The sequence below is a fragment of the Cnephaeus nilssonii genome, assembly GCF_951640355.1.
Source record: "Cnephaeus nilssonii genome assembly, chromosome: 8".
Lineage (NCBI taxonomy): Eukaryota > Metazoa > Chordata > Mammalia > Chiroptera > Vespertilionidae > Cnephaeus > Cnephaeus nilssonii.
The window spans coordinates 12,485,596-12,507,463 of record NC_137079.1 but is presented as its reverse complement, the minus strand read 5'-3'; the positions used below and the strand labels follow the sequence as shown (position 1 = coordinate 12,507,463).

At 46.8% G+C, this 21,868-nt stretch overlaps 1 protein-coding gene across 6 annotated transcripts in view; it reads right to left on the bottom strand.

Annotated features, from left to right (window-relative positions):
- MTUS1 (microtubule associated scaffold protein 1) overlaps window positions 1–21,868 on the bottom strand; it is a 131,419-nt gene that overhangs the window by 1,962 nt on the left and 107,589 nt on the right. For all 6 annotated transcript variants that reach the window (XM_079779090.1, XM_079779091.1, XM_079779088.1 and 3 more), the window contains 6 exons: window positions 21,222–21,288; window positions 6,756–6,970; window positions 5,653–5,758; window positions 4,314–4,387; window positions 4,075–4,170; window positions 1,968–2,084 (listed from right to left, as the gene is read on the bottom strand). In XM_079779090.1, the coding sequence (XP_079635216.1) occupies window positions 1,968–2,084; window positions 4,075–4,170; window positions 4,314–4,387; window positions 5,653–5,758; window positions 6,756–6,970; window positions 21,222–21,288 (675 nt within the window). The remainder of the gene's footprint in view (window positions 1–1,967; window positions 2,085–4,074; window positions 4,171–4,313; window positions 4,388–5,652; window positions 5,759–6,755; window positions 6,971–21,221; window positions 21,289–21,868) is intronic.

The following is a 21,868-nucleotide window of genomic DNA, read 5'->3' as shown; positions in this document are numbered from 1 at the left end:
TGGAGGCGACCAGGCTGGTGGCGGGGGCAGTTGGGGGCGATTAGGCTGGCAGGGAGGCAGTGAAGGGTGACTAGGCCAGCAGGGGGGCAGTTGGGGACGACCAGGTCGGCAGGGGGGCCAGTATGGGGTGACCAGGCAGGCAGGCAGGTGAGCGATTAGGAGCCAGTGGTCCAGGATTATGAGAGGGATGTCCGACTGCTGGTTTAAGCCCGATCCCCCAAGGGGTCCTGGATTGGAGAGGGTACAGGCTGGGCTGAGGGGACCCCCCCCAGTGCATGAATTTCATGCACCGGGCCTCTAGTTTATTATAAAGGAGGGATGAGGCCCACCTGCCACGAGTTTGACATGCTTGATGATCTAGGTGTGTGGCTTTTTTTAAATGCATTGTCAGATTTCAAGAACCACTTGAACAATGAACACAAGGGGGTGACTGAGTTGGTCTATGTCACGCCATTTTAGAGGTTCCCCCAACCCCCCAAGAACTGGGGTCCTGACCTGGGCAACCATGGGGCCGTGCCTCTTGGATTCAAGGTGGTAAAACAAAAGCAGCAGCCAGACATAGGCCTGCATTTATCAAGGGCACCAGCACTTCTTATGGTCCATCTTGCAAAAAATAAATTCCCACGTTTGATGAAAACTCTAAGGCCAACAACAGGTCGCCACTCTGGGTGATGTTCAATGTGGCCTTAAACATGGTTTCCTAGCTCCTCTTCAGCATCTACTTACCTCTCAGTGGCCCCACAAAGCAGCAATTTACAAAGCGAGCGTCCAATGAGAGAAACGCCAGTACAGAAAGCCTCCCCCCTCAGTTCAGCTGAAGGCACATTTGGCCTCCTTGCTGGCCTGCCCAGGCTACACTTTCAAGGAAGACACATTGATCGGTTGGGAGATGAAAGGATAAAATCCCAGAAGACATTTCACATGCTGAGGAGCTGATTACATCCCAGAGCGCTTTCTAAAGGTAAGATTTTATTACTCGCTTAGGACCGTGGTTGGCAAACTGCGGCTCGCGAGCCACATGTGGCTCTTTGGCCCCTTGAGTGTGGCTCTTCCACAAAATACCACGGCCTGGGCGAGTCTATTGTGAAGAAGTGGCGTTAGAAGAAGTTTAAAAAATTTGGCTCTCAAAAGAAATTTCAATTGTTGTACTGTTGATATTTGGCTCTGTTGACTAATGAGTTTGCCGACCACTGGCTTAGGAGATGACATCACAGCTCTGTCGCAGTTAATTCCGAGTCCCTGTCATTGTACCGTACGACTACTCTACTTTGATTATGGCTCTCAGTGTGGGATCCTATTGTTCTTAACACATCATATTATCCAGGAAATGCTCCGGACAAGTCAATCAAATGAAACAACGTCCTCCAAAACGAGACTAGAATGTAAGGAAAAGGAGGCCTTGGAACATCCGTTCCCTGTCCGAGAGCCACAAACTAAATCTCACTCACAGCCTCCACAGTGCGTGCTATTTATCCCACTGCATTCATCTTACTAAGCACAGTGGTCAGCCCGTTCTAATTCACGAGAAGCAAGACGAAGAACTTCGGGAGCCAGATTCAATTGCTCCACCGTGACTAATTCCCATGTCTAACTTTTCGGGGCATCCGAAACCTGCCCAGAGTTGGAGAAACATCCAAGTACTGATTTGACATGATTTGAAAATTCTCCCCACGCAGGGTAAGATGCACAGACCCCTGAAAGGGGAGCCGGGTTCGTTAGTTGTGGGTTTTCCAAGGACCCCGTGCTGCTTTACCTGTTCCTTGAAAAACAAAAAAGAAGAAAGTGTTGCAGAAGGCAGCAACGGCCAGCCTGGAGCAAGCACAGAAACGGAAGTGAGACCTCTTTTGCCTGTGGCATGTTTCCCAGTAGCTTCAGGAGCAGTTACAACAGCCCCCAGTGCTAGGTCACAGCCCGGTCCCCGCTCCCCAGACGCCAGGCCCTTTGGGGAGGCGCTGACAGAAACGTACCAGTTTCTCCATTTTCATCAGCTTCACGTCCTGCTGGTGCAGCTTCTCGTTCTTGATCTCCAGCACGGCCTTCAGGCTCTCCAGCTCCTGCTCCAGGTACATGATCTGCGGGTTTTTCTGGGAGAGACACAGCAGGTCATTAAATGCAATCCCACTCTGCAAATTCTTAATTAAAAAAAATATCTCTGATTAGACCTAGGAATTAGACCAAGTGGCAGCAAGCTTCTACTGCCTTACCTTGTTTGTTTCAAAGAAAAGAGGTGAGGGGAATGGTTAGGATAACGTTAACCTCACAGTCGTCGGTTATAAGGATGACATAAAACATTTCATATCTGGAAACAAGCGTTTCACGCATTTATCAGCAACTTAACGTGGAGAAGATATTGGCAGCCCCACGTATGTTATTGGAAATGGGAGGAAACTATTGCTTAACGATAGAAAACAGAATTCTGGCCAGAAATGGGGTGTCTCCAAGCCCAGCACTGGTGTTTGGGGGGAGGGAAGGGAACAACAGCTCTCTCTCACCGAAGTCAGAACCTGACCAGGAATGAAAAGACGGTGCATGCGCAGGGCTCTCTGGAAACCCACAGGGATGCCGGTACCGTCCTGCGTCTTCTGGATTTTTAGTGTGATGGGACTGCGCTGGCCTGGCTGTCCTAGGGCAGCTGTGACGCCCTGTCATTTTATTTTGTGACAGCCAACACCTACGCGGCATATAGCACAGGTACTACCAAAAGTCTACCAAATAAACACTCCGTAAGGGAGACACCCTCCTAGAGCCCCAACTCCAGAGAAGATGCCCCGACTCCTTGCTTTACTTATGGAAATTCAGGTGAGCCATCCAAAATGCATGGCACAAATGGTCAATGGGAGAAAGCCTCTCCACCCCCCCCCCCAGGGACTCCCTGAGCTGGCAGCAACGTTCACATGGCAAAAAGCTTTGCTTCCAGTCTCAGCGCACCAGGCTATGGAACAGTGGTTCTCAAAACACAAGCGGTAAACTTTATTTTTCTCCAAAAAAAAGGAGTGAGGCGGGGGAGCGAGGATACAAGCTACAAGAGCAAGTTGAGCTTACAAGAGAAATTTGTACTTTTCAAAAGGGAGGAGCAATCATACAGTGAAATACTGATCGGCCAAGGGACGGCATGGAGTCCCTACACCTGCTGTACCATGCACGGACGCCGAAGAAGCCAGGTGCAGAAGGCCACAGACAAGATTCTGTTTAAGTGAAGAGGCAAGGCCACACAGACAGGAAGTAGCCTGGTGACTCCCTGGGGCTTTGTGGGGTGATAGGGGGTGACTGCTAATGAGTACAAGGTTCTTTAGGGCCGATACAAATGTTCTGGAATTGGGTAACTGGTGACCAACACACATCTTTGTGACTATACTAAAAACCACCGAATTGCACATTTTATAGGGTATATAAATTATGTCTCAATATAGCAGTCAGCTTAAAAAAAAAAAAAGTCAAGACTTCAAACAAAAGCCTGACCCTAAACTGATACGTTTCTTGTCTTGCTGTAGGTATTAGCTTTGACCACTTGCAATATATAGGGTATCCCCACAACATGTGTACACACTTTAACAGCTGGTAGCTGTTAAACGAAAATGAAATGCATTTTAATAAACACGGCGTATACATTTGGGGAGGACACCCTGTCTACTGGGCTTCATCTGCATGCCAGTGTTTTGTTTATTTTAAAATATATTCTATTGATTTTTTACAGAGAGGAAGGGAGAGGGATAGAGAGTTAGAAACATCGATGAGAGAGAAACATTGATCAGCTGCCTCCTGCACACCCCCTACTGGGTATGTGCCCGCAACCAAGGTACATGCCCTTGACCGGAATCGAACCTGGGACCCTTGAGTCCGCAGGCTGACGCTCTATCCACTGAGCCAAACTGGTTAGGGCTGCATGCCAGTGTTTAAGATTTTAAAAACACACCACTAAACACAGAAGCCGTTCCATACAGTTTAAACAGCACAGCTCAAGAGCTGAGGAGGGCCCCAGACTCTGCTGTTTCTCTGATGCTGAACATAACTCGACTTGAAACGGTGGCTAAGGAGGAGGAGAACTCAGTAGTGATGGAGGATCACACAACTTACTGAATTCGCTTTCTCTCTTGAGAGTCTTTTTTGTTCTTCTGATTTCAGCTTTTCATTTAAAGCCTCATTTTCACTCTTCAGATCAGTGATTTGTTTCTAAAACACAAATAATGAAACGTGGGACATGAGTCGGCACACAGACACCAGAACCACAGCAGAATGTGCGCAGAAACATACCCAAACCCACAAACCCCAAAGCTCAAGATTATTATTATTTTTTTGTTCTGAGATGTACGCACCTCTAGGGATTCCTGCTTCTCAGAAAGCAAATCCTCGAGTGATTTCTTTTCTAATTCATGGCTTTTCTTGATTTCTGGAAAGAAGTGATATTTTTAATGTCCTATGAGGTCACTGTGTTCTGTAGTTGTTAAGCACACATTCTTAAGAGTTGGTGACAAAGCAATATGGCTGCTGCTTCGTATTTGTGCCATGCTTTTATATAAATTAACCTGTTCTCGGATCAGCCCTGTGAGGCGAGACAGGCGCATAGTCCCAGTTTATTACCGCGACCACTGAGGCCCACAGGGGCCAGGAGCGCGTAGGGGACACAGAGCAGACTCTCAGGGACGGGCCTCGAACCCTGGCCTGCAGCCCCCAGCCCTGGAGCTCCTGTGTTCTCCATTTGCATTTCAGGAACCAAACAGAAATATAAACTTAAACCCATTTCTAGGAGAAAGGAAGGAAAACAATGTTTACTAAATGTCTACCCTGGAATGGTCACTTTTCCATGTTATCATCTTGGACTTCACACAACAACTCTATTTTCTAAATTTTTAAAATATGTTTTTATTGACTTCAGAGAGAGGAAAGGGGGGGAGGGAAGAGAGAAAGAGAGAGAGAGAGAGAGAGATGATGAGAGAATCACTGATCGGCTGCCTCTTGCACACCCCCTACTGGGAGTTGAGACTGCAACCTGAGCATGTGCCCTGACTGGGAATCGAACTGTGACCTCCAGGTTCAGGGGTCAATGCTCAGCCAGTGAGCCACACCGGCCGGGCTGTATTTCCAGTTCTTACCACCCATCTACACGCTGCTGTGTAGGATACAATGAGTTTAGTGTAACAACTTTGGCTACACGGCCAACTATGTTCTGAAAGAAACAGCTTCTTATTCTTTTCCTTCCACTTGAACCCTCCCAATCATGGTGACATAATAAAGATTCTTTCTTCATTCAACAAGTGCCATCTCCCTTTTCACAGTGGTGTCCGTGTGTAGGTATGTTGGTGAGCAAGAGTGCTGCTCAGCATGGACCCCATACCGTGGCCAGGATATGAACTCACACCTCCATGTCCCAGAACTTAAGGTGGTCAAATACAACTTTCCTAAAAGGCCTTTAAGTTCTTTAAAAGCTTGCCTACTTCCCAAAATGCTGTCATTTATAACAAACTATTATTTGCTTGTTATAAGGGAAAGGACATGGCTAACAATGAACAATGCAAAAAAGAAGCCAAAACACCCCAAACTGAATGTCACAGGGCATTCTCTGGAGGAGGAAGTGGTGAATCATTTCCGCTTTAAAACATATCATGCTGTTCCATTAGACCTTATTCTATTTAAACTGAAAACACGCATTCTTGCCTGAAAGGGAGGTTTCATAGGCCTTCTTTAGTAATTCTACTTCGTCGGAGTGGCTAGCTTCAATTTCCAACTTCGAGGTTTCGTGGGCAGCACTTAAGTTGTCAAACTATGAGAAAAAAACACAACAAAACAATAGTTTACCAGTAAAATCAGAAGTCCTTAGTTGAACAGTAAGTAGCAAGGGTAGGAAACTTGACACATACACTTGAATTCAAGTTGAAGGCCTACCTAATGCATGTCAAGACCAACCCCATTTGAATTTGCCACTCCCAGGCCTCCACTCCGTCCCACCCAGGATCAGACACACAGCTCGCCAGGGCGCACTGACGGACGTGGCGAATCCATCACAAGGAATGAGGGGGCGTGTCCCGGTGACAGGACACAGTGGCTCCACCCCTGCCATGGGGGCATCTATATCCTCAGTCCCTAGCGCATGGCGTATAGTAGGAACTCTAAATAAATACTTGCTAAACGGTAAGCTGATTTAAAAAGGGAACAAGGAAGTGAGAGAGTAGCTTCTAATATACTAATAGGTGAAAATTATGGGTTATTAAACAAGGGCCATTTTTTAAAAAAATAAAGAAGAAATTCAAACCAAAGTTTAGCAGCACAACAGAATGATCACAAAGGGATTATTCCTAGGTAATAAGATAAAGGGTTGTTTTTAATTTTATCTTTTTCCTTCCCTTTTGCTCAATACACGTACATTGCTTTCATCATAAGAAAAAAAATTAATTAAAAAACCCTTTTTGTCCTAGCTGGTTTGGCTCAGTGGATAGAGCATCAGTCTGTGGACTGAAGGGTCCCAGGTTCAATTCCTGTCAAGGGCACATGCCTGGGTCTCGGGCTCAATCCCCAATAGGGGGCATGCAGGAGGCAGCCAATCAATGATTCTCATCATTGATGTTTCTACCTCTCTCTCCCTCTCCCTTCCTCTCTGAAATCAATAAAAATATATATTTTTTAAAAACCCTTTTCACATTTTTAAATAAATAAAGAGGGATGTTCAACAAAGACAAGTTCATAAAAAGGAAGTGGATCATCAAACAACAATTACAATTCAAGTACAGAGCCAAGGACACACTGGTTCCTAACGCACAGACCTGCTCTTGCAGCTGAGTTTTGTACTTCTCTGCTTCTTCGATGTAAATGCTCTGGAGCTTCTCACACTCCTCGGTGTAGAACTCTTTGAGCCGATTCTCTAGCTCGGTTAGATCCGTCTGGTGCTGCTGGTTCAGCTTCTGGACAAATCCTTCATAAGCTGCTTGCAACTCATTCCTGGCTTTTTCTAATTTCTCACAGGTGGTCGAAGCAGTGACTGGAGATAAAAAAAAGAGAAAGATGACATTTGACTTGTTCAATGTCCTAAATTCATAACCTTCACACACAGCTGGGATATCTCAGTTCTTTGGTGACCAGACTTCAAACCTAGTAGCACAGAATTCAACAGTGAAAAAGAGCCAGGTTCCCAGTGAAGATCACCCTTTTCCATGGTGACCAATCAGTGCAGGGCACATAAGGAGAGGAGGCTCTGATTGGCCAGGTGTATCTGAGGGCAGCCAGCCAGTAGGAAGAAGCTAAGACACAGAAGGGGCAGGGAAGACCAGAGAGAAGAACAAATGGATTTAGCTTCTACTTCACTGGAACCGATTTCAACTTATTTATAAAATACAGCAATAAACAACAAAAGATTGGACCATGTTGGAAACAAATCACCAGAGCATACAAACTTTAGGGAAAAAAATGCATTTTAAAAGCTATATAATGTAATATGACAATAATAATAATAATAATAATAATAATAATAATAATAATATACTGAAAGGTTAATAGTTTTAAAAAGGCAAAGTAATTTGATAAACATAACTTAAAATCAGAACATCCTACTCTTCACCACTACCAAGACCAGAATTACCAACAGTACATTGCAGAACTCATGCACAAATACATACTCCCACTCACTATAATAAGCCTGGAAGTTCTCATTTCTTGGAAAGTTTGACTTTGGACTTTTCCAGCCTTCCTTCACTGATGGTAAATACAGATAAGTGGAATAACAGGAAACGGGGACTGGTGAATCTGTAAAATTAATTCTTACCTCTCTTTTTGTAAGGAATATATATTTTAGGAGTTATAGAAGGAAAATGATGGTTTTAGGGCAGAGAAAATAATAGTTTAGATCAATGATTATTCTACCTAAGTAATGTGGAATTGGCTGGCCCCTGGGATGAATTTCTGGTAATGACGTAGACTGTTTTCTTAGGAATACGCCACGTGGCAGTAGAAAAACCAGTCACTTGTCCCGTATCAGTCTTCTTTCAGAGGTAAAATGGGCCATATTGAAATAATAGCAAGAATGGTGTCCGCTAAAGAGAACCCTTACAATTCAAATAAACCCACAAATATTTACTGAAGGGGAAAGGAAGAAAGGAACTTACATTAAAAACAAGAAACTGCTGCCCAGCCCATGTGGCTCAGTGATTGAGCATCGACCTATGAACGAGGAGGTCACGGTTCGATTCCTGGTCAGGGCACATGCCCGGGTTGTGGGCTGGATCCCCCGTGTGAGGCCTGCAGGAGGCAGCCAATCAATGATTCTCTCTCATCATTGATGTGTCCATCTCTCTCTCCCTCACCCTTCCTCTCTGAAATCAATAATATATTTAAAAATAACAGCAACAAGAAACTACTATTTGATGACTGGCCCAGTCTGGGGCCCCCTACCCATTATCTCATCTAACCCTCATGAAATCCTGTAAGAACCTCATTTCTAACTGTAAACGTACATCAGGCAACCAACAGAGAGGATAACTTGTTCATGGGCACACCGCCATAAGGGGTAGAGGACTGGATTGTCGTAAGAAGTTTGGATTCTGATTCTGTCTGTGTGCCTCCCCGCCCCTCCCATCCAGCTGCCTCTGGTGCCAGGAACCGAGGGGCAAGGGGGAGCCTCTCCTTAGGCAGTTCCTTGTCCAACTGGGAAGACAAGACACACACACACACACACACACACACATACACACACACACACACACACACACACACACACACACACACACACGAGCAGCAACAAGACCGAGCGGTACCTAAGGGGCCCAATGAAGGGCAGTCAGTTAGTTTACATCTATCTGCGGTGGGGTTTTTTTAAGTTTGGAAAAATAGGCATAAAATTTAGTATTTTAATCATTTCTAAATGTGCAGTTCTGTGGCATTAGTACATGCACATTGTTGTGCAACCATCACCGCCATCCATCTACAGAACTTTCCCCCTAAATGGAAACTCCCCACCAGTTAAACGGTACCTCGTCATTGCCCCTTCTCCTCAGCTCTGACCACCACCATCCCACTGTCTCTAAGCATCTGACTACTCTAGGTATGTCCTATAAGAGGAATAATACAGCATTTGTCCTCTTGCGACTGACTTACTTCACTTACCAGAATGTCTTCAATGTCCCTCCATGTCCTAGCATGTGTCAGAACGCCCTGCCCGTTTTAAGCCGGGTCAAATGCTATTGCAGGTACACACTACCTTTTGCTTACCCAGCCACCCCTCAGTGGACACGGGGAGTTGATTCCGCCTTCTGGCGTCTTTGAATAATGCTGCTCTGAACACAGGGGAAGATTATAGCTGGAGGCAGATTATAGAGGCCATTACATGAAACATCACTGACAACTCATTCTTTGGGAAGAAACTTTGGAAGTTATTTTTTTTCTCTTTAAAACAGTTTCATAAAAGATAAGGGGCTATGTCAATTACTACAGGACATCTTCAACATTCACTTGTCCTTTTACTGCACTAATTATTTATCTGAGAAATAATGATTCAAGAAGGCCCATGGGAGGCAAACGAGTAAACACAACTTAGCTTCTGCCGCCTAACCTCACACGGTGCACAAGTAAAAGGACGGGCCACAGCCTCTTTGGTGGGAATTCTGTTAGAACTCTACAGGAAAGTCGGCAATAGGAAAGTATTTTGGAAGCAGTCAGTGAGGGTATCAAATAGCTTTCTAGTCAGAAAAATGCTGGTTTCACGCAGCCTTTTTGCTTAATTCCCTTGGAATTCCAGGTTTTTGGGGGGAGGGTGGAATAGAATGACTCTAGTCCATCCAAATGCTCACATCAGAACTAGAAAACAGAAGAGCTTCTAGGCGGAAGCTCGCCATTGCTAGTGGGGTGAAGGGAGGACAGACAGACAGACAGACGGGAGGGGAGGGGACGGGAGAAGCTGGGCCAGATGGGGAGCGGGTGCTTTGCTGCTCTCGTACACCGCCCAGTGCGCAGGCGCAGCCCCAGATGGTGACGTCAGCCCACAGCTGTGCTGGGACCTTTGCCCTGTGTAGCCCTGCTGTGCTGTGGAGAACAGCTGGGCTGCGTGATCACTCACACAAAGGCCTTTATTTCTAAGGCGGTGGCCTGGGCTCCTGGGGAAACATTCATTTGGTGTAAAGGCTCGTGAAAGGCTTTTTTAAAGGACACGTGCACTGAGAGTTATCAAGGGCACTCCGAGCGTCCCTGTCGCCCCAGGCGTCAGGCACGGCCTTGTCCTTGTGCTTCCTACAGTTAAGGAGAGATTTCTCATGTCCCTCCGCTTGCCGACTCCCATTCTCAGTCCTGTCCCTCCTGGCTTCTTCTTCTGAGTCCCACTCGCTTCCAGTCACCTAGTCAGACACCCAACAAAGCCCCAATCAGACACGCGATGTTTCAGAATTCAGACTAATAAGCCCGGAGTCTTCCCACCCTGTTAGGCGACACTTATCCAGAAGTTACTGGATAAATACAAAATCCACACAGTAATGAAGTAGTCCTTTGTCCTGGTTTTGAAAACATCCTTCCATCAGGTGATTTTTAAAAGCAAGTCTGATTAAGGGCACCGAAAGTCCCCCTGCCTGCAGCAGAGCGGAAGGATGACGACTCTCGTACACAGACTGGAAAAGCCATCTCCAGCAATCCACCTTGAAACGAGGGATACAGTTTTCAATCAGAAAAACAGACACCCCTCATTTGCAAGATTAGCCCTCAAACATGAGCCGTGTTGCCGATGAGAAGTCAACACTTCGCTCTGGGAGAAACCGGGCCTGAGAATTCTAGGCCAACGACAAAAACAGGAAAAACGTAGGGACACTCCCTGACAGTTTGAAACATCGGTAGCCGAGCAAGGAGCAGATATTTCAGAAGAAGCGGTGAAATGCTTGATACTTATCCTTTTCCACTAACTCTTTGGATGACTTCTAGAAAATGCCCAATGTCAGAGTCAAATATAACCTCTGGGAAGTAGAACTGGACGTATCCCAGGTCCTTTAGAGTCACCCCCAAGGAGAGGAAATGGAGCCATTACATACTTAGTCCTGGCGGCTTTCCTAAGAGGGGGAGGTCGGATTTTTATTATTTCCATTTTGTAGAGACTAATTTCCCTTTGGTAACTGATAAGTGTGCTACGTGCAGAGAAAACCTCATTAGACAACCATGGTCCTAAATTTTAATAGTCTTTTGAAATAATACTGACATTTCTTAATTTTTATGTCTCAGTAGCATGCTTCATCATGAGACAACCACAAATATTTTCATTCTCAAGAACGCAATTACATGTCTTAATAGAAAAGAGGTAGAATTCTTAGGTTCACATCTCAGCCACACCATTTACCTGCTATGCGATTTGAGAAACTTAAGCTTTCTAAGTCTGCATTTCGTTGTTTTAAATGGAGATAATATGTTAGTGCCTTCCCTGCAGAATAAAATAATACATGTGAAGCGCCGGGCCCAGTGCCTAACCAGAGTATGCATGTAATAGATGTTATTATTCATTAATAGCCTTGCAAAGGGCCACCAATTCACATGTGTTTGGAGAGCCCTCAAAGACATGCGTGGGTTTCCATGGCAGAATGTGACCGTTAAAACGAAGCACTGCTTGTCTCATATTCAGAGAAGATAAATACACTCACACACACACATCCATCAAATCTTCCCTTTCGACCACTCTTGTTCTTGGCATTCTATGCAATAGAATTTTCCCAACTTTTAGGTGATTTTTATCTACATTGGACATAAAATATAAAAGGAAAAAGAAAAAACAAAATTGGGGAGGTTGCCCTAACCCAGTGGTCGGCAAACTGCGGTTTGCGAGCCACATGCGGCTCTTTGGCCCCTTGAGTGTGGCTCTTCCACAAAATACCACGGCCTGGGCGAGTCTATTTTGAAGAAGTAGCGTTAGAAGAAGTTTAAAAAATTGGGCTCTCAAAAGAAATTTCAATCGTTGTACTGTTGATATTTGGCTCTGTTGACTAATGAGTTTGCCGACCACTGCCCTAACCGGTTTGGCTCAGTGGATAGAGCGTCGGCCTACGGACTCAAGGGTCCCAGGTTCGATTCCAGTCAGGGGCATGTACCTTGGTTGTGGGCACATCCCCAGTAGGAGGTGTGCAGGAGGCAACTGATCAATGTTTCTCTCTCATCAATGTTTCTAACTCTCTATCTCTTTCCCTTCCTCTCTGTAAAAAAGTAAATGAAATATATTTTTTTAAAAATTGGGGAAGTCACATGGAAGAGCCTGCAAAGTTTGTGATGCCATGTAAGAGACTGTGAAAGAAAAATGAGAAAAACTGGAAAGTAAGATGACTTCACTCCCCAGCTGTACACACGTGCTTTTTCTAGATGCTTCCTGCAGGCCTGCTGTGGATACCAGTGCTTCTTGGAGCAGAGATCCCCTTCCCTGCACCGTCTACGAGGGAAATGAGATGCTGGTATCCAGCTCTGCTTGCCTGCTTTGGGCCTCTTTCTCAATCTCTCTCTGGCCACCTGGGAAGTCAGACACCTGCTTTTAGTTCTGGGCACCTTTGCAACTGTCTTCAGTAGCATACACTTCTTCACATAAACATAGTTTGTGTTTTTAAACTTTTAATTGTAGAATAATTTCAGATTTGTAGAAAAGGAACAAAGAGTAGAGAGAGTTCCTAGCGTCCCCAAGTATTAACATCTTACGTAACAGTTATCTTACTTCCCCTGTACCCCTGCCCTAGAAGTATGAATGGGGACTCAACCTACTGCCATAGTAGCGTGACTATTTCATAATATTATTCTATGAAGGGAAATCCAGTCATGACATACTTCCAGGGCAAGTGATTTTGTTGGTTACTCTCTTAAAAGGAAGTTTAATCTGTTTAAAATTGGAGATAGTAATGTAACTGAACAAAGTAACCAAGAAGCCATTTTTAAAAAGTAAAATTGCTGCTCTGTGGAGAGGCAGTAGCCTACAGAAGAACAAAAAAGGGGTAGGGTAGACTACCCTACAACAGTCATTCCTAACTTTCCTCATGACAATTTCCTGATACACACGGTAGGAATAAATATCACCTGCTCAGAGCTTCTAGTCTGGTGAAGATACAGTGAAAGAGACGGCATTGTATTCTGCAGAGTGAGCCTTCACAGACTGTCTGTGGCACAATCATTGACTCATAAGAGCCCCACATTTCACCTCCCAAGAGGTACTACTTTTTTATGTGACCTAGAAATTTGCAGGCCTGTGCTAGAGAAAGGTTTTTTACTCAATTTCAAAACTAGTTACAAATGGCTTTCTGACTGCCCTAGGGAATTATATGAATTGACACAAAGTGATTTCAAAGCCTTCCATTAATCATAACTTACCAGAAATTTACTTTTACAAAAAGCCTGCACTACCAAATCAATTCTCCCATAAATAATACAGCCTAACCTTTAAACTCAGCTCATACCTGACAAAGTACCCTCACATTTATTATTACAAGTAATATAATAACTAACAGAGCTAAAAGAAAAAAAATAAACAGTAATAGGATAATAGTTGGGGACTTTAATGCACCACTCTCAGCAATGGAAGGTCTTCGAGACAGAGAATCAACAAGGAGACAGCATATTTGAACAGCACGATAGACCAAACGGACATAGACAGAACACTCTACCAACAGCAGCAGAACACACATTCTTGAGTGCACATGGAAGATTTTCTAGGCTAGACCATATGTTAGCTCAAAAAACTATTCATAGCAACTTCAAAAAGAATGAAATCAGACCAAGTATCTTCTCTGACCACAAGGGCATGAAACTAGAAGTTAATAACAAGAGGGAAACTGGAAAACTCATGAACACATAGAAATTAACACTCTCCTGAACAACCAATGGGTCAAAAGAGAAATTAAAGGGGAAGTAAGAAAGTTTCTTGAGACCCCTGAAAATGGAAATACCACAGGCCAGAACTTACGGGGTGCAGCAAAACATTTCTATGAGGGAAGTTCACAGCAATACAGACCCTAATAAAAACTCGACTTCTATGCCTTAAGGAACTAGAAAAAGAACAAACGGAGCCCAAAGTTAGAGAAGAAAGGATATATGTTGAGTTGATACAATCGGTATTACATAAAATCCTATTTCACTAGAGAGGGAACTGAAGTGTCTGGAAGGGGTCTACAGCGCAATCTGCTCAGCCTTTTCCAGTGCGGGTTCTACACCACAGAGCACCAACCTTATCTGAGTGGCTCTTTTCCCAGCCTGAGATGAGGAAGAGAAAAGTGAGCTCCTACATCCAATGGACGCCTCAGGGTATTAGGACTTAATTCTCTAGTGAGAGCTAGAAAGACGGCATGACAAGGCAGGTAGACATGATCTTTTCTCTCCCTACACTGACTAGTCCTGGCAAATTCTTCATCTCCCTGAGATGATGATCTGGCCCAATCAGCCCACCTTAGAACACAGGTGCCAGGGGGCATCCTCGGAGCCAATAAAAGGCTCTGCTGCTTTTCAGCTTACTCACCGGCCAGCAAAGGGCTGCAAAACAGATGCTCTCCTAACCGCACCAACACACATCCCATGGACCAATGAAAACCTTAGGATGAAAGTGCACTGGAGGCGAAAGCCTGACTCAATAACTGACAAAACGCTGTCAGCCTCAGGCCTGAGAAAAAAAAGAGTTCAGACTTCAAGCAAATCCCATTTCCACCAAGAGACTAAATGTAACGTTCATAAAAAGGTGATTTTGAGCCAGGTAATATTTGGCCTCTCCTTCTCCCTGATGATTCATTTTTAGGGTGCAAGGTTCAAAAGGGCAGGTAAATGTTGCTGAAATGCATAAAATTTGGAAAGCTGTGTACAAGAATGGACTCGGTTCAGTTAAAGCCATTTGGTACTGTTTCCTCTCTTAGGTGCTTACTTGATTCTTATGTACTTTTTGACATAAAAGCAACAACATTCTGGACAGCGGGTGTGGTGCCAGGTGTCGTCCAGGGAGCAGCCGCATCAGGGTCACCTGCCTGAGCATTAAAAGCAGACGCCTGGACTCCATTCCACACCACCTGAGTCAGGACCTGGAACCTGCATCTTAACCAGGTCCATTTCAGTACCCACTGAAGTCTGAGAACCACCGTTCTAGAGAGATGACATGAAATGAGGAAAAAACTGAACAGGTCAAAACTGGGCAAGGACAAGTTAGGACAAGGAAAAAATATTCAATGGATTTTCAAAACAGATCCCCTTGGTAACATGATGCAAGGAGAGAGAATGAGTCCTCTTACCTATAAACACAACGAGCCCAAGTCTACGTTTAGGATAGAGAGACACAGATAGGAAAAGGATGAGCTAACTGGGAAGGCCTGGGGAGGGGACAGGAGTGGGGAGGAGGGCATCAATGGGCGAGGGGAAGGGAGGAGTAGGGGAGACCTCTGTAATACTTTCAACAATAAAGATAAAATTTTAAAAAAGAATGAGCTAAGTTTGAGGTGGTATCAACTCCATCTTCAATCATCTCAGTGGGATGAAGATTTACTTTTATGTACAACAGGTTTTCATTATATGAGTAGATATTTCCTTAAAGCCCATTTCAAATATCACTTCTGGAGTTTGGTAACCAAAGAGTGACTTACCTGTAAAGCAGTGGATCTCAACCTTTTTAATGCTGCGACCCTTTAATACAGTTCCTCATGTTGTGGTGACCCCCAACCATAAAATTATTTTCGTTGCTACTTCATAACTGTAATTTTGCTACTGTTATGAATCATAATGTAAATATCTGTGTTTTCCAATGGTCTTAGGCGACCCTGCTAGCGGTTCTCAACCTGTGGGTCGCGACGCACAGGTTGAGAACTGCTGCTGTAGAGCCTAAGACCAAAACTCCTTTAAGTACACAGCCTGTCAGACCACAACTGAGCAGAGAAAGAAGGGACACATCCCCGAGGTGTGAGGTAGCCACGCTCACAGACACCAGCTAAGCATACATTACATAATCCGTACACTACTTTTGGCAAAGCCACGTTACTATTTCCTAGTAGGTAATAACAAGGCATATTTGAATCTAACAAGACTTCTTGAACTCTTCATTCAAATAAAAAGATCCCAAAAGTCGTTATCAGTGCAAACTAATGTTAATCTAAAATGATCCCCCAACTCTCCCTAGCTCCTGTCCTTCACAAGTAAAATCATCCCTTCACTGGAGTACCAGCGATAGAGCCACAAAGAGGAAGGCGATCCTGGCCTTGCCCTTGAACAGCTCACGGTTCTGGACTGTGAGAGGAGGCCTATAAATACATATATAAGAGCAACTTGAAGGGCATAGTAGAAGGCATAATTAATCAACGCGCTTGAAAGATCTGGGTGAAACTCAATTGAAGACGAGATATTTTAGGTAGGTTTTGAAAAATGAGAAGGCCTTTGAAAGGCTAAAAAAAAAAAATAGCAAGTTAGTGAAAAGGGGAGAGAGCATTTCAGACAGCGAGGATAACCTGTGCCAAAGATGTGCAGAATACGTCTGAATACCCCCCTGGCTGGGGCCTGGCAGGGGAAAGACAATGGGAACAAAGGGAAATGAGTGTGCCGATATCATGAAGTTGGACTGGAAGGTTACAGTCCAATCTTATGCAATCTTATGTGCTGGCTTTGATAAGTCTGGATTTTTTCCCAAAGCCCAAAAAATGGAGTCATTTCTGTTAAAAACGTCCAGTAGAGGACACATGTGAGATTTACTGTAAGGATAGTCCCAGTGGCGTGTGGAGAGGAGAGAAGCAAGCCCGGAGACAAGGTGACTTGTTAGGTGAGCAGGGTGATATACCAGGATTCCAGGTCAGAAACGATGGTGCTTAAGTTAGAGCAGCAGCAGCCAGAATGCTGAGCGAGGCTGAGAACACAGCCTGGTAGCGGGTGGGGGACGCAGGACAAGGAGCCTGACCTCAGCCTTGGGCATGGCTGGTAAGTGACTAAGTGCCACTGCGGAGGATGATGAATGGACTTGGAGGGTTAGGTCTGAATGAGAAGACACTGCAGAGAGTGCTCAGGAAGCAAGGGGCGGGGAAGTCCGGGAGGGGTGAGTACACAGGACTGGCTCTGCTGGAGGCAGATCTTCACTGGGGAAAACACCCCTGCTGCTCAGGACGGAGAGGACCAGGGAAGTAAACGTGTCGGTCATCCCCCTACAGGTTGCGGTGGAAGCCATGGGGATGGGCGGGGACACAGCCAACAATGAGACGCTCTCTCCACTACAACACCGTTTGTGCTGCGCCCACTCGGTAGGCTTGCCCACAGTCATTAAGCATCACCACAGTGAAGACTGGGAGGTGGTATGTAGTTCTTAGCGTATGGGAACCTTACCTCAGTGCCTGATACAAGATGAAAAGATCAGAGTGTATGCAAAATTACATGGACGGGCCACAGAAACGTCATGCTGTGTGGAAGAAGCCAGGCACAGAAAGAACATACTGTGTGTTTCCGTTTATATGAAATTGTACAACAGACAAAGTTAACCTACTGGTATGGTGATAAAAATCAGGCCCGTGTTTGTTTCTTTTGGAAGAGGGGGCTACTAAAAGCGGCCCTGGGGAGGGGGCAGGTGGGGGCGGTTCTGGGATGGGAGAAATATTCTGTGCCTTGATAGAGGTGGAGGCTATATGAGTGTATGTGTTTGTCAAAACTGATGGAACAACAAGCATTCTATTGTGTGTAAATTATACCTAATACAAGATCAGAGTAAAACTTGTATATATTCATATAAATAAAGAAGAATATACAAAAATAAAAGTGTGTCAGGATAGGGGAGCTATGGCGATTTTCCTCTCACTTCAAGATTTTAATTTTCATACATTGTTTTTTAAATAAAAAGGAACTCTAAAGCTTCAAATGCCCATAAATATTGATCAGGCACCCATAAAAACAGAAAGCAGATTATCTATTTTTCCAGAGGGGACAGCAAAGAGTCTCTGCAATTAAGAAGTTACTACCTGAAGACAGCGGGAAGACACGAGATACAATAAATGCACGAATGGAAGGATGGAGGGCTCACTGGAGCGAAGGAAGCCTCAGGGCTGTGTTGTAAGATGGCCGGGGGGGGGGGGGGGGGGTGTTGGAAGGAGCAAATGGAAAGTTATTCCAGGATGAGGATACGGCACAGATAGCAGGAGCGTGCGGGCTGCAGGGTTGGGTAAGCTGGGTTAACCGGGCAGTCCAGGCCACGAGGGAGTGAGAGGACAATGGGATGAGGGAGAGGACAATGGGATGAGGGAGAGGACAATGGGATGAGGGAGAGGACAATGGGATGAGAGAGAGGACAATGGGATGAGGGAGAGGACAATGGGATGAGGGAGGGGACAATGGGATGAGGGAGGGGACAATGGGATGAGGGAGAGGACAATGGGATGAGAGAGAGGACAATGGGATGAGGGAGAGGACAATGGGATGAGGGAGGGGACAATGGGATGAGGGAGAGGACAATGGGATGAGGGAGAGGACAATGGGATGAGGGAGAGGACAATGGGATGAGGGAGAGGACAATGGGATGAGGGAGAGGACAATGGGAATGTCAGTCAACAGAGCGGACGAGGTGGGTTCTGAAGGGCACTAGTGCAGACTCCATCTGGGCTGCAGCGCTCCTGAGTTTATGAGCTGTTCTCCATTCTTTGCAGTTCTCGGCGTTTGGGAACCTTACCTCAGTTTTCACAGAGAAGGTAAACAAAAATCACCCAGTGGGAGAGACACACCAATGGCCCCTCCTTTATTTTGGAGCGAAAAGGTGGATGCTTGGATGATGGTGACAGGGGCGGCTCCCTCTTCTTGAGTTCCCATGATGGACTATGCCAGTTACTGCATATACGTTACCATTTAACTCAAGCTCCCCAACAAGCCAGCAAAGTACACATTAACTTCACATCCCGTGAGGAACTGCAGTCCAAGAAACTAACAAATGAATGGACAAAACCACACCCCAAGCACTTCTACTGCATTAGGCAGGGATCGATCACATGCAACTTCCCTTTGAGTGTGAAAAAAACCATCCTGTCCTAGGGGGGTCTCTTAATATTTTGCCTAATTAATATTCCTTTCTCCAGTGCAGTCTATGATGTCACACAACAGCACATGTGGTTCATTACTGCACAGCTGCAAACTGCATACATCTTAACACCTACTGCATGTCTACTAGCAGTCAGCACTTGCTGCTAAATATTTCACAGCGTGTTACCACGTGTAATCCTCATGACCACCCTGGAGGCAGGCAACTGGGACAGGCCTTTCACATGGGGATGAAACAGGACAGAAGACATGTCATGTGACTTGCCCCAGGCCGCCCAGCTACCCAAGAGTTGAACCTGGACAGTCAAACCACTTCGCCCTACCGCCTCCAATTTTAAAATTGAGCTTCCAACTTCACCGGGGGACCTGTTTCTTCTCAGTTCACGCTATAAACACACAGCCTGGCAGCTTTGAGAGCATCCTGCCTGCTTCATCAGAAGAACTAGCTGAAGGATTCCTCTCTGCCCCCTCGCAGAATCAAAAGCCCTTCCCCACATGCTTCACACTGTTACCCGATCAGTTCAACCTGATTCAATAGCCCCGGTGACATTCTCCGAGTCCGGCCTCGGGTGACCGAATGATACCGCCGGCCGGGCCAGCCGCTGCATCCCGACACTGTGATAACAGCAGCAAAGGACCCCGGGGCGCGCTCTCTTTTCACAGGCGGAAAGCTGAGAGCGGGTGCCGCCTGGGAGGTCCGCTTCCTGTCAGGCTGAGGACCTGGGTCCCCATTCAAATCATGAGCTGTGCTCTCCACCAAAGGGGCAGAGAGGGTGCCCCATTCCAGCCGCGTGAATGAGAGCAGTGTTCCGTCTCCCGTCCCGTCTTGGGAGACGCGGAAACGTGAGCCAGCAGCGAGGCTCATCTCCCCGCCACTGGGTTAGAGTGAATGAAACACACAGACAAGGCCCCCGGCCTGATCTGCCTCTGCAGCCCTCACATTACCTCCGGCCCAGCCAAGAGCGCCCCAGGCCGGTCACGTGGGTGATCAGCAGCGCAGAAGCCCAGTAAGTCACAGGGCAGAGAGCCTGAAGCCTCTCGGCGCTGGCTCTCAGCTGTGCTTTTCGGGGTCTGCTCCCCTAGAACCCTCAAGTCTTTGGGGTCCTGAAGTGCCATCTGTCTAAACGTTACGTTTCCATACAGAGCCCTTCATTCCCACGGCCCCCAATGCGGGGAGGAGCCGAGGACCCCGGCCAGCTATTGGGACCAGGAGCGGGGCGTTGCAGCGCGGGGAGAAGGGCACAGGGACGAGGCCCGCAGAGAGGTCCTGAGCCCACACCACGGCCACCTGAGCTTCGCCTGGGGAGACAGGGGTGTTCGAGTCCAGCACATGCTGCTGACAGTGTTTCAGCTCTGGTCTCACCCCAAGAAAAAGGAGCAGTTTCTCCCGGAACTGGATGAACACAGTTCTGCTCTGGCCGTTGCCTCTGCATGATGTGTACACATACCTGCACACACTTTATGTGGCGACACCAGCACGTGCAAAGGTCAAGGAGCTCGCCTCTCGGTGAACATCCCCAGGCCTGGCTGAAGCTACAGCAGAAAGCAGATTCTCTGGGGCGGGGGTGCCCACAGCACACAGGGGACCCCGAGGCAGCAGCTCACTCCCACCCGGTGGCTGGGGTAGGGGAGGCCGTATTGTCAGCTGCACGCACCCCAACCCCGAGGACTCTTCCGGGAGGGACCAGAACGGAAACAGAGGCCAGCCGGGAACAGCGGACCTGGGTGGCGAGCGTGCCAGGCCTCAGAGGCACATGGCTGCTCGTGGAACCATGTCCTGATTCACCATCAGCCCCATCACACAGGAAGATCGGCACAGAAACGGGCCTTCTCCAGGCAGGCAGCATCCTTCTCACTTTATACTCACCCCCCACGCCCATTCCCCAGGAAGCGTGACGCCAGCACCGTCATGAGAGGGGGGGTTCTCTCACCACCCTTCAGTGTGAAAGGTGGTTCCGAAAATAATAGGACGGAATGATTGCCCAGGAGCCCTCGCGGTTATAAAAAAGCGCCCGTCCCTGCCTTTGGGAAGAGGGATGCTTTGGTCATCAGAAGCTCTGCTAGGCTTCGTCAGATCAGTGCCAGGAATTCTGTGAACGGTGGCCACGCTGCCAAGATTCAGAAGAAATGTCGATGGCTAAGTGTTTGCTCGGCGATGCCAGAGGGGGCAGCTACCAGCTGCCAGCCGGCACCTCCAGCCACAACGCAGCCGGGCAGACCAAGCCGGCCAGTCCGCCCCGCGCCCCGTAACCCTCAACAAGAAGAAAAGCTCTTACCCAGCTCTCCCCGGAGGCTCACGAGTTCTTGAGACAGGGTTTTGTGCTGTTTCAGAGCTTCCTCCCGCTGCGGAAGACAAACATCAGGTTACTCCGGTGGTCGGGGGGGGGGGGGGGGGGGTCCCTCCCAGCGAGGCGCACATTTGTTATCACCAGGAAGACGAGACTCAGCCTCCAGAGGCCAAGATGTGAGTCACTTAGGCTAACAGTGTGCGCTGTTCAAAAACACAGCTGTCCCTCCGGGTGAAGGAAATCCGAGTCCCCCAAAAACACATCTGTATTTTCTCAGGGCCGCGTGCAACGTGCACGGGAGGCGCTGAGAATGTTTACTTGGAGCCGCGCCCGGAGCAAAGCCTTTCCGCGGGTGCGCACTGCGCTGAAGAGGTGATGCAGTCCCCCCTCCGAGGGCAAGCCAGACCTCATCAGCTCTAGATAAATATTTAATGTTCCCAGCATCTGCGCTGGCGCGCACTTTGTCCTATCTCTGCAAATACCAATAAAAAGAAGTTGTGACAGCCCTTGACTTCTAAGAGGAAGACACAAAGTTTGTGATAAAGCTGAGGCGAAAAAATAATCCTCTAGTAAAGACAAAAATTAAACTGATTTCACTCGGCAAGCCACATTATTTTCTGAAGATGATAATACTC